Source organism: Aplysia californica, unplaced genomic scaffold (assembly GCF_000002075.1).
Source record: "Aplysia californica isolate F4 #8 unplaced genomic scaffold, AplCal3.0 scaffold00067, whole genome shotgun sequence".
NCBI classification, from domain to species: domain Eukaryota; kingdom Metazoa; phylum Mollusca; class Gastropoda; order Aplysiida; family Aplysiidae; genus Aplysia; species Aplysia californica.
In genome coordinates this window covers 1,358,177-1,371,315 of record NW_004797337.1, presented here as the reverse complement: position 1 = coordinate 1,371,315, position 13,139 = coordinate 1,358,177, and the positions used below count along the sequence as shown (strand labels likewise).

At 38.8% G+C, this 13,139-nt stretch overlaps 1 protein-coding gene across 3 annotated transcripts in view; it reads right to left on the bottom strand.

Annotated features, from left to right (window-relative positions):
• Positions 1-4,226: 4,226 nt before the first annotated feature.
• The window catches only part of LOC101849677 (lipid droplet-associated hydrolase), a 12,000-nt gene continuing 3,087 nt past the window's right edge, over positions 4,227-13,139 (bottom strand). The window contains exons 2-6 of one of the 3 annotated variants that reach the window (XM_035968559.1): positions 12,161-12,269; positions 11,113-11,190; positions 9,030-9,190; positions 7,617-7,757; positions 4,227-5,920 (exon numbers count right to left, since the gene is read on the bottom strand). In XM_035968559.1, the coding sequence (XP_035824452.1) occupies positions 5,193-5,920; positions 7,617-7,757; positions 9,030-9,190; positions 11,113-11,190; positions 12,161-12,269 (1,217 nt within the window). In that variant the 3' untranslated portion in view covers positions 4,227-5,192. The remainder of the gene's footprint in view (positions 5,921-7,616; positions 7,758-9,029; positions 9,191-11,112; positions 11,191-12,160; positions 12,270-13,139) is intronic. The other 2 variants (XM_005093664.3, XM_005093665.2) reach the window with 2 other exon arrangements.

Here is a 13,139-nt window from a genome sequence, read left to right as displayed (position 1 = left end):
GAAAAATAAGTAACTTTTGTGTTTTTTACTCAGCATGTAGAACGGATACTTATAATTATAACTGTTTTGCAACCATGGCGATATATTATATATACATTACATGGGGCAATAGCAAGCTTTTCCATATATATTGATTTTTGGCTTATTTTTATACATTTATTATTCCTTATCAAACTGACTTATTATTTCAGAATATTCTTTGAGACTTTCATGAGAAAAAATAAATAAGCAGAAGAGCCCTGTGTATTTAATAATATTATAACATGTATTTCAGTTTTTCTACGTTTTGTTTCATCTCAAGATATTTGAAAAGGATTTTTTTCTTCTCAATAAGCATGAAAATCATTCTTGCTTTAACTTTAACCTCTGTTTTGTTATTTGTGAAGAGAAAGCAGAAGAAATAAACACGATAAAAATTTGAAAGGTGGAGAAAGTGAGTTAGATTTTGAGGTTGTGAAAGGAGAGTCTGTTTACATGTGTAGATTCACTGAAAATGTTATATCTGTTGATTCTATTGATCTGAGACTTGACCCAATGTCTTGTGTACCGGTATTTAATTTTGATATCCTCTCCTTGTCAGAAATGACCTATTTTTTAAGAGTAAGAGTGAAAATGTAGCTTTCATATTTAATTTCTTTTATCGTATGATCTGAAGTGACTTTTGGAATCTAAATTTCACATAAAACAACGTTTTACCAATGCTGAGAGTTCATTGCCCTGTGAACAAAAATTGCCGAAAAGCATGTTGTGTTTAATACAATTTGTGAGACACTGGACTTAGACAGATGCGACTCGGTTCAAAGAGGTTACATAATAATGCTAGAACCTGCAGCAATGATGTCATACGTGTTAGACTTTGGGGCCTTCGTGCCCTCATTGTCATGGCCAGTGTGCCCCTATTTATATGAACTATCTAATCTGAGCCCCCACACCGCTCCCCACGAGCTCAAGGGTTATTGTACACCACCCTGCCCCCTTATTTCAGTGTTAGCTTGTATATTTCCTCCTAAGAGCACCGAGATGCCTCCACGTGATTCTCTAAAAGTACTCGCCCGTCTATTGAACTGTGCATGTCTTGCTCTTGAGGTTCAGCGTCCCATTCCTTTACGTGGGGGACTTCACTGTCATGAACTCTAGTACTAAATATAACCTCCTTGGACTCGGATTCAAATCCAGTTCTTGACCTCTTTCATAAGTTTTTCAATGGTTTCGACTTCCCACTCAATGCTATCAGAGATGGGCATTATGTTGGAGGTCCTGCCTCTTAAATGACTTACTTAAATTATACTGAAAAGAATGTAAAACACACTTACTAATCAGATAGATCTACCAGACTTCGACTTGTCTTTTTCATCTGCTAAAACTACTTTAATTTATCTATTTTATGATTTTTCTTTTGACATGTGCTGAAGCTTTGTAGGCAACACTATGCTTCAAGTGGCATTTAGGTTTGTTATGACATTAAACTAACAGATATTATTTGTATGTCTATATATATATATATATATATATATTCTTCTTACTGTTGACACTTTTTATGACAAAGAATAAAGAAAAACTGATCTAAAATTGTATTTTGACTTGTCTTTTTACTGTGAGTACCATGCACACTTCAGTGCCCTCACTGAACAAACACAGGGGATTTTTCATAAGATCAGAGAGCTGCCAAGCTATATATAAATAATGCGTTATGTTTATTGAGGGTCTGAGTGGGTAAGTCTGTGTTCATAGTTCATGTCAGAAAATATTCTGTTTTCTAGCATTACTCCTCACAGACTTGTCATGCTTAAGGAAAGTTATGAACTTTCAAAAATTGGATTTACGAAAAATAAGGAGAGCCCATAGATCTATATCTTTTGTAACTGTGTGCCCTACCATAGCTAACTACTGAGCATTAATGAATATTTGAAAGCAAAGAAGTGTGTGTGAAGAGCTTGGAGTGGGGTTACTTGGTAAATGCCCACCACCTTGACCTGCCTTGCTGGTAGTCTGTTTTTTTTTGCTTCTGAAAAGTTGGCAGCTATGAATCATACGAAAAGGACACAATAATGAATCTATTTAACCATAAAATCACTCTATTAGTTTCACATCTTTCCATAAAGACATAATTTTCTTTAGAAATTAATTACAGTAAATTACAAAGAAACTCATTCAATGAGCTCAGACACGTTGAAAAAAGAAGGATTCCCCGTTTTTATTAAAATTCATTAAAACCAAAAAACCTTGTATTCAACCAAAGCAAACTAGCAAACTCGGAACCATCAAAGTCATTTGTAGAACAAACAGTCCTCACTAATGTGGCTTCACGAATTTTGCTCCCACAGCAAACCTTATCTACTGTTACTCTATAGTATTCCAAGGGACTAACTTCTCACTCTTGATTTGTGGTTACACACTAAATGTGTATCATACACTGTACACTTTAACGGTTTTGGAGAATCTTTGCTTCAACTGACCAATCCATCTCATTAACCAATCAGAGGCCTTCTTTCACACCAGCATGTACTAAGGGCACACGCACAAGACTTTCTAGTCAAAACTTGTACCACAGTGTATTATTGCGCAAATTGCCACAAACTTTCAGATATATGACACTGACGTGTGTTTGGGTGAAATTTGCATTCACACAGTGTACATTTCGGCCATCCATTGTATACTAGAGCACCACTGTAAATTTTTCAACACCACGCTACCTTAGAATTACAAAGTTCTATCTGACATTTTTGGCTGTTTTGAGTTACTAAGACCATGAGGTCAGAAATCAAATGCTCTATCCGCTTTATCTTGATAAGACTTTCTTGGAGTTGTTATCAAGATATTTAAAGAGTTGCTTTCGAAAAATTTTGACATGTGAAGCTCAAACATTTTGACGTCAAATTTCTCAAAACTAGGTACTGAGCCGATAGAACTTTGTAATTCTGAGGTAGCAACTAGTCTAGCCTTTCTCTGGGACTCATTCAATATAGCAGGAAATATATGAAAATGTCTATCGTTTGGAGCCAAATTCCTCAACAAAAGGGGGGAAGAGAGCAGATTTTGTGCTGAACATGGCAGTGCATAAACCCTTGGCAGGAAGACCCAAAACTCTGCGGGAGCCTCGAGGACCTGCGACATACAGCAGCCTTCAAACTAGACTTTTTTTTTTGTAAATGTTTAACAGCACTCGCAACTGCATACGGTCATATGAGCACATTGGAAACAACATTTTCAGTTGGTAGGAAATTTTGAATTTTGCCTGTGTGGCGGCTGAAGCCTACTCTTATCGAATTTGGACCACCGAGGGATCTTTAACGTGCGCAACTTGCACATGAGACCTCCGAAATTTTTCACCCTTATCCGAGAAGGCTAGGTGCTCGATCTTATCTACCATAAGATCAGGGGTGTAGCTAAAAGACAGCAGTAAGAAGAAGCCAAGGACAAAGAGTAGCAGTAGAAAGGCTGCAGAGAAAGTCAAGAGCCCAGAGGGGGGCAAAGGAGGTGAAGGGTTGGGGGCAGAAAGTGGAGATGAAAGCAATGACAGAACATTGTTAGAGAGCAGGAAAAGATGTGAAAAGAGAAAATTTTAGAGCAGAAAAGTTTTCTGTCGCTATCTGGATTTGGACTCGGGACCTATTGAATGAGAGGTAAACACCTTGACCTCTAGACCACGACAGCCCCCCACTAAAGACTGAGATGTCCATTTACTGATGAACAAGTAGAAAATGTAAGCACTCAGATTCAACAAACTTGGAGGACAGACCTGATGACTTCATTACAAAAGTGAGTTTCACTGCACATTATTTAAAGTTCTCTTCAGCAAAGGCTCCTCCTACTTTTCTTTGTATGTTTCTCTCTAGTAACACCTCAAATCTTCTACAGTTATATGACCTATTTGTGTTGCAAGTGCCATAAAATTTCCTCAAACTTACTCCTAAAAAAAGAATGATGTAATTCATAACTCATCAGCAAATATAACCTTTTGTCTCTTGAACCACACATTATGTCATTTCCTTTCACACAAGTACAAGTAAGAGGGAGTATAAGGTGGACCTTTTTCCATTTCTTTCCAATGCCAGTTATTTCAACTAGCCCAGACTTATCCCAAAGTACTTGTCTACGCGATTTTCTTCTACTCTGCTCCAAACGTTTTCCTTATATTATATTACTCAACATGGATGCTGATATATTTGTAACTAAAATAACACTCACAAACAGTGAGACAGCAAGTAAATAGACACAAAAATCTATTTTAGTATTAAAACCACTGTTCTTATTTTCTGGAAAAAAATAAATAAAAAAGTACATGGGACAGCTATCACAGAACAAGGATATTTTCATGAAGACAATAACACATCTGTGTATTTATTTAGTGTGAACCTATCATTTTCAATCATTATGCAGCAAGAGACTAAAATCCTCTTGCCACTTTGTCTGTCACGGGTGAAATCATCATATCATCAATAAATTAACATTTGACCAGTGATTGTTGAGGCTTCAGGCTTCACAAACTGGTGGGAAAAGCATACATACAGTCAGGCACAAATAACACGAACACGGAAAACTCAAAACCACCAATAGCTTTTACAATTTGTCATTCCCCGACTGCTATCACTTCAATTTTTCACAATAAGCGTTTACCCACACCATGGACATGTCAAATACATATTCATCAATCCCTGACATGTTTGAGTAGTCCATGCCGGACTGTATTTGCCAGAAGCTTGACTCGCTTCAAGATGGTAGCAAAGGCACACAGTGCATGCTGAAAAGAGGTCAAGTTCAAAGGACACAACCGGCATCTCGTAAGCATTTGGAATATAACGATCACCTGATAATCTGATCGCTCTATGTCATTCTTACCAGTCAAAATATATATCTCGATGCATACAGACGCTTTCAACAAACAATTCTAAATGCAATAAATTTCTTGCAAATTGACACACAGAAAGCTCTTCACAATTTCTTATAAATTGAAGACTCAAATTCTACAGCAGAATAAAGCTCTAATAAACTGGCCATGAAAAATTTCTTTTACTTAAATAATAACCCCCATCCCACCGACAATTTTTTGGTTCCAGTTTCTCTTGAAAAGGTTAAAATAAACACAACAAAATGTCAAGTTTCTTCAAGTTCACATTTTATGTAGAAATTTTTCCGCACATATTAAAAATCTAAGACTAGCCTCAACACCTGTAGTAAAAACAAGGCCTTCATCAACCGTCAAAGGCCCACGTCTCCTGATCCACGCTGCCCGTGTGTGAGAGCACCGTGTGGTGATGAGACTGAGCCCACAGCCACACAATCTTGGCCATGGCTTTCCCCTCGGGGGTCTCCAGAACAAAGGCGTGCTTCAAGTTCAGCGAGCACAGCCTGGCGTCCACATCAGGAAACGTCGTCTTGAGGTCGTAGAAATACTGCACAGGTGCCCAGTGGTCACGCGTTCCGTAATAAAAACTCAGCTTTTTCAGATGTTTCTTGATCAGATGTTCCTGAAGTTCTGTTACTTCGTTCATTTCCACCTTAGCGAGATATGAGGCAAAGTTTGCCGTCCACGGCGTCAACGTCCTCACAACTCCGTCGTACAGACACGGAGGGCAATCCGCTCTCCGGAAGTGCCATTCAATCAAGGGGCGGCGGATGCTCATAGGAATCATAACGACAAACAGAGCAGCAGCGACAAGGAACCATCGTAAGTAGCGTAAGACCGGGGTCATGGCCTGCCCCTGGGGTGAGGTGGCCATGCGTTCTACTGTGGGAAACAGCATGAAGCAGCGGAGGACCTGGCTGCTGGGTAAATGTTCCAACATGTTGAGGATCATGTAGCACCCGATGGAATGGCCGATGAGGATAAGAGAAACATCTGGAGGAATGTTTTCTCGGATGAAGGTCACCTTGTGTTCAATTTGAGCTTTCAGGCTGTATATGTCATCTCTTGTAGAAACTGGGGGGAAAAGCAATGATTTTTTAAAGTTTTAATAAGAGCTTTATGGCACTTGCAACAAAATTAGGTCATAAAAGTGCCACAGGTTAGAGGTGTTACCAGAAAGAAACATTTTTAAAAAAAAGAGAGATAAGGATGATAGATGTTTGATAGGAAAGAAGGAGCAAACCACCCCAGAGCACCCATCAACCACCCACGAAAGAAATGAGAACAGGTGAAACAATAGTCACTTCGAAAATTAAACTATTTAAATCACACAAACTGTTTACAAGCACATTTATCGAAGTACTACACCTGCTCTGCGTTTGCAAGCATTTCTATATAACATATCATTCATTACCACTAGAAAAAGGATCATCTGACTTCAGAAATATGACCCTTACTCCTACTGAGGGACAAACTGGTAGCTGAAGAAGAGTGATGCGACCTTGATGAAGGTCAACTATGCTGCAGTTCACCTTGAACAATAGATATCAAACATACGTAACCTAGCCCTGTGTGCAATATATAAATTTTGTCATTCTATAAGGCAATGTAGACTCCCTGATCAGCTAACTTCTAGTAAGACCTGTGTTTCCTTTGCTGTAAGTGCAAAGATACACTGGCCCAGTGAAAAATTTTGTTTAAAAATCTCTTCTCTTCAGTGCAGTAAAATCATTCCAGTAACTCGAGTCAAACAATTTCTAATGCGTTATATTAAGATGTGGTGGAATTGCAGTGCCTAAACTCTTCAAACAGAATAGCTTTAAAAATGCCCTGAAGATGATCCAAAGCCAGGTCACCCTCAATATGTGTCCAGTGCCATTGTAACAGAACAAAATCAATCGGTCAGAGTTTTTATAGTGTCCAAGTTTTAAAATAGACACAACTCTACACAAAAAACATTTCATTCAAGAATACATACTGTGCAAGATGTTATTGAAAAGGAACACTTTCTTCAGAGGTCATCAGCCATATCTCACCACAAATATGGGAATAAAACATGAAAAGTGAAGCAGACATACACAGTCTTCTATTTAACAGAAGGATGACAGCTCTGCAACTTGTGGAGTGATTTTTTAAAAAAAGAAACCAGCATGCTATGCGTATTATTACTGTAAGTGTGGGTATTTTTATGCCCGTATCAACACAATCTAAGTCATTTAGGAGGCAGACTTCAAATCCTGCCTCTTAGAGCCAACCCAGGCTGAGAGGGATACAAAATCCCACCAGAAAGACAGAGATATTTGATAAAAATTCTTCCCATTCAGGAATTAAACTCGGGTCTCTTGCGTGCAACGGTGAAGCACTTAATCGCTACACCACAGACACCGGTATATTATCATTGTGGCTACAGCCCTTCAACTTACTTTACTTTATTTTTTTAAAACTTTTTTTCTTCCTCTTGTACCGGTGGGTGTCGTGGGGAGACCGGCTTCTGTCTGCAGCAAGGCGAATGGCCTGTAGGAGGGACATCCCCTGAGTTCCGAGGGTGTCTGCCACAGATTCACAGATTCACGCCAGTGCCCTTCAACAAAACACGACCTCAGTGGTTTCTGGTTCTATCTCCATTTTTAATAACAGTGAAAACAGATTATAACAAAAGAGTGAGCTTAAGAAAAAGTCACAATGTTTTAAAAAAAGGAGACAGGACAAGAAAGCACTGAGGTCGCGAAAAGATATAAAAACAAAGTCGACTCCCAGTGCCATTACTTACACACATCGGAGAATGAAAGAGACTGATCAGGAGGCTGCACATGTCCTGCTTGCCCGACAGTCCACACAGGTATCTGCCCTTCACAATGGCTGTACAGCTCTTGCATGAAATCCTCATAGTACGTGGGTACCCCTGGGTTGCCTAAGATTGAGTTAACATGAAGTTTTACCTCAGATTTAGAAAGAGCTTTTTACAACCAACAGCACTTGCAACACAAATTAGTCATTTGAGTCCCAAAAACTAGAAAAGTTACTTGTGAGTAACATACACAGAAAAAAAAGAAGAGAGATAAGGACAATAGAATAGATGTTTGACAGGAGAGAAGGAGCATATCCCACCACAGCACCCAGCATCCACCCACAGTCAGTAGCCTGTCAGAAAGAAACTCTTTTCACAGTAAAGCAGCTATTAAACAGAAGGAAAAAAAATTAACAAGTTTTGAAGACAGCTGCATGCCCCCTAGGCACAGTTCTCCAATCCTCCCTCCTTATCTCACTTACTCTTCAAACTGTTTGTAATATCTAAAAGAATTTTCAATCTTTGGAAAGCAAAGCTGTGTCTTTCTGACGTAAAGACAAAACAAAAAAATTAGTCCTCAAGTATACATATTATTTTTCCATCTTAACCATCTTGTATAAGTATTCATACGACCTTAGAGCATGCATCAGAATAACATTGATTATGTATCTAGCTTAAGATTATTATTGTTTATATTGCTGCTCATTTATATTATGCATGTGAATGTAAGCCTGAGTGTGTGTGTATTTTTGTGCCTGTGAGTGTGAGAGTGTGTGCGTGCGTGCGTGCATGTGTGTGTGTGTGAGTGCGTGTGTGTGTGTGTGTGTGTGTGTGTGTGTGTGTGTGTGTGTGTAAGTGTGTGTGTGTGTGCACATGGTGAAACACCAAACCAAAGGGCCAGGATCTGGACAATAAAGATGTTTCTTATCTTACACACAGTGTAAATTGAAAAGTGGGAGGCAACAGTTAAGGGCACGAGTGCGTGCAGTTTATCACTAGACAGCAGTAGACTAATTGCTGATCTTGTCAGTACCAATCTCCATGGCTTATTTGAGTTATAAATGTTACACTTTCCAAATAAAAAACAAAAAAACCTGCGACAGACTAGTAATTATAATAATGCGAAAGTTGACCAGAATAATAAAACAATGTCAATGCAAATTTTAGTCTGGCCGTCTACACAGACAGACAGACAGACAGACAGACAGACAGACAGACAGACAGACAGACAAGACAGACAGAGAGACAGATAGACAGAAACACACACACACATAGACAGACAACAGACAGACACACACACACACACACACACACACACACACACACACACACACACACACAGACAAACAGACAGACAGACACACACACACAGACAGACACACAGACAGACAGTACCTGGAATGATTAGGAAAAGCACTCGCTTGGCATCCTCTGAGCTGGATGCATCTCTAAAGTGCCCCAATGTGAGAAGAGACGTTTCCACTTCACCAACTTTCACAAATTTTTCTTCTATTTCCTCTGCTGCTCTTTTACCGTTTGAAGTTGCCATTACCTTTCTGAAATAAAAAAAAAAATGACCAGTATAAACTTGTCTAAATTACCATCTCACTGTCAGAAATCACACGAGTGGACAGCTGTATAAAAGTCCCACTTCACTATAATAACTGTTCTATGGTACCTCAAAATCAGTGAAAATCCCAAAAGTTATTCTAAGCATTCCAAAACCCACAAAAACCGGGGTTGAAACTTTTATTTTTTTCCTAGTTTCTTTAAAAAGGTTTACTTACCATCTTTACCTCATAAATGGGTGGGGTTTTGACAAAAAGAGTTACTTCTCCCATTTTTGCTCTACGGAAATAAATACATCAAATTTGTTGGTTCAGTTTGTACAATCTATTAGTATGTAATGGTGAAAGAAATGATAAACCTGAAAAAACTGGTATCAGTTGACAATCTACAAACCTGACCCCAGCGTTAATTTTCGGCAGATATCCCCATTCCTGGAGCAGTAACTCCTTTTATCAGCATGCCTTATAAATATTTACTTTAAAGCAAGACAGCAATGTGCCAGTATTTCACATTGTATCTGGACACATCAAATCACCGTTCTTGAGCTAATACAAAATAGACAAAGACACAATTTGTCAAACCCACTTCAATAGAAGCCAGAATACAGAATGACCAATCACAACAAAGGAAAAAATTCCAAACCCACTTGACAAAGCTACCAAATTTAACCCAATATCTCTCCATGACAGCTCTTACCACTGTTGGCCTGACAGAAATGTAAAAATCTCACTTGTGAAAATCAAAGACCTCCACACAAACAGAAAATTAGATCCCAAAGCAGAATCTAAACTAAAGGTCTTAGAAGGTGTAGCGCTCTTTTTATAAACCTCAGTACATGTAGGTCTGAATAAAGCTTTGTCTTTTTCACCTCTACTACGGTTACATTCCAAAAACAAGATCAAGGTGACCTGAATCCCACAGCATATCATTATCATTATCATCATTGTCTATCTCTGTGAGATGTCGAATCCCAATAGAAACAACCCATTAGATAGATATACATCTATGGTAATGAAGCTGCAGTTGATTCTACAACAAAGAAACAAATACTGTATTCATGAATAGAGGTGTATGGCCCGATTACGATTACAGACTCACTCTACGGTTCTACACAGCTGTCATACAGCACAAAAAAGAGAGAGGAAGGCTATCATAATCCAGCTGAATAATAATTATAATTAAAATAAAAGAAAGCATTTGTATTGTGCAAATTCCTGCTCAACAGCAAGCTCTAAGCGCATCACAATCTACATTCACTAAACATCTTTTTCTCTCTCACACAGCAACAAGTAATTGTTTACATTTGTCTATTTTGAGACGCTGCTATCGAGGACAGATTTCAAATCCTGTTAATAATTGTCCCGTTTATGAGAATTTACAGATAAAGTATACCTATTCTTTTAAATATTTATGAAAATGAAAAGTTAACACTTTGTGTATATATACATAGATATAATTATACTATGGCATGGTGCCTATTCTAAAACAGTTGATAAATTCCTTTATACTGTGTTTTTTAGACAGAAAGAATAATGAGAAGCGGCGAGAGCTGTGTTTTAAGAATTAATAAGCTTCATACCACACATTGTTAGTACATGTGTTTTATATGTATATAACATTTTTGTGCAAAGGGTTTGTAACCATACAAATAAATTTAATGAACTTCAGTTCAGTTCAACTCTCTCTCTCTCTCACACACACTCACACACACACACACACACACACACACACACACACACACACACACACACACACACACACACACACCATATACACACACACACACACACACACCATATACACACACACACACACACACACACACACACTGAGCTTTCAAATTCACTTTCTTATTTAAACTACGCCTCAAGGTTTAAAATTCTTCAAAAAGTTTGTAAAATTACACAACCTTATCTGACTCCCTTTGGAACCTTTAGCGTTCACTGTCACCTCCATTAGTATGAACCTCTGCACCCTGATCCACTCACTGTAGAAATTCCAAATTACTCTGAAAGTCTCTAAAACCAAACACAGTATGCTACAGCATGTAGGAAGTGCAGCAACCAAATGGTAAAAATACAGGGGAGTGGAAGTGATAAAATAAAGCTGATCTTGCAAGGAAATGAGAGATAATGGAGTGAAACGTAACATATTAATGCACCCACTCAAGGCTGTCTATGCATGACATCACTGATACCATCTCATTCAGTCAAGGGTAATTACCTCTGCAGCCCGGAAGGCCAGGGGTCATTGATAGCTCCCAAGCTGACCAAAGTAAAAGTGTGAGGGGCTCATTTGCATATGTGATTACCCCCCAAGGTATTTTTTTCACGAAAGCCAAAGGATTTTTTTTGGTAAGTATTTGACGGTGCTCGCAACTACATTAGGTCATATGAGCGTGAAGGACACATTAAACATTTTCAGTTGATAGGATTTTTTTAATGTTGCCCGGGTGGCAGTCAAAGCCTACTCTTATCGATTTTGGACCGCCAAGGGATCTCTAACGTGCGCAACTTGCCCTTTTCCGAAAAGGCTAGGTGTAGATCTTACCTACCATAAGACCAGGGGTGTGGCTGAAAGAAGGGGCCACGGAGTAGCAGTACAAAGGCTGCAGAAAGAGTCAGGAGCCCAGAGGAGGGCGCAAAGGAGGTGGTGGGGCAGAAAGTGGAGACGAAAGCAAACGACAGAACATTGTTAGAGAGCAGAAAAGAATGTGAAAGGAGAACATTTTAGAGAAGAAAATGTTCCGTCGCTATCCGGATTCGAACCCGCAACCTATTGAATGAGAGGTGAACACCTTAACCTCCAGACCACGAAAGCTCGCGCCAAATGATTTGGCAACACCATTTATACTTTAATGGAAAGATGTGTGACAATGCTGTATTGGGAAATTCAGTGTTGCATGTTTAGAAACACCAAAGATATCCTCTAGTCCAAAATATAAAATTGTAACACACCTTGTGGAGTGCTTGGAAATGCCACAAAAGTCAGCTTTCACGAAATAACATTTAAAAATGCTGGCCTTCCGTTGCTGAACTAAGAAGTCTCTTCCAAGTGCAGAGACAGCTGAAAAAAAAAAAACCCCATAAATGATAATGTTAACACTATTTTTATCTAAATCTACAATAATAATATTTTGTGAGGGACAGATCATGAGCTATCACCATCCACCTTCAAAAATACTGAAAAAAAATTCACCTTCCAGAATAACACTTTGCATCTTTTCTTATCCTTTAGCGCAACAGGTTATTTCCCACTTCCATCGGTCCCAAGAAATACTGGAGTCTTTGAATCCTCAGGCCCAGCCAATAGCCATTGTGTGTTTGTAATTTTTTGCAGGACAATTGGACAGCTTACAGTAAAAATACTCAGCTGTGTCGGAGGTGGTCGGAAACTTTTGAGAGAAATATACGCAACTGGGCGTGGGAGAAGGAGAACAAGAACTCGTGAGGGAAATAATATACACTACTGGGGCTGTAAGGGTTAAAAATCTAAGGCTACGGTGAATCTTTACTCAAGCTGGCAGGAGTCAATAGTGAGTTCCCAATTTTTTGCCCTTTCCTGTTCAACCTGGCTGAAATAAATTTGGAGCAAGCATTCGATCCGGTTGTATTAGAATCCTACGAGCCAAAACCAACTGGACACAAACCTCGTTTCTCCCACGGAATTTCCTTAAAACCTTTTTCTTCATTAGATGTGTTTTGTATTCCCTGGTTCATCAAGATGCAGAAAAATTGTGCGATTCCATGACGGACCAGGTACGTCAATACGGCGTTGAAGGGGTTAACGGCGAGCTTGGTTACGTGATAAAAATATACTAGAGATTTTTTAACAGGTAGGGCTAAAAAAGTAGGTCATATTACATAAATACCATTTCGATGCTTCAATTGGTGTTCACAGCTCCAACATTAATTAATAGAGATGCGGCATTCCCCC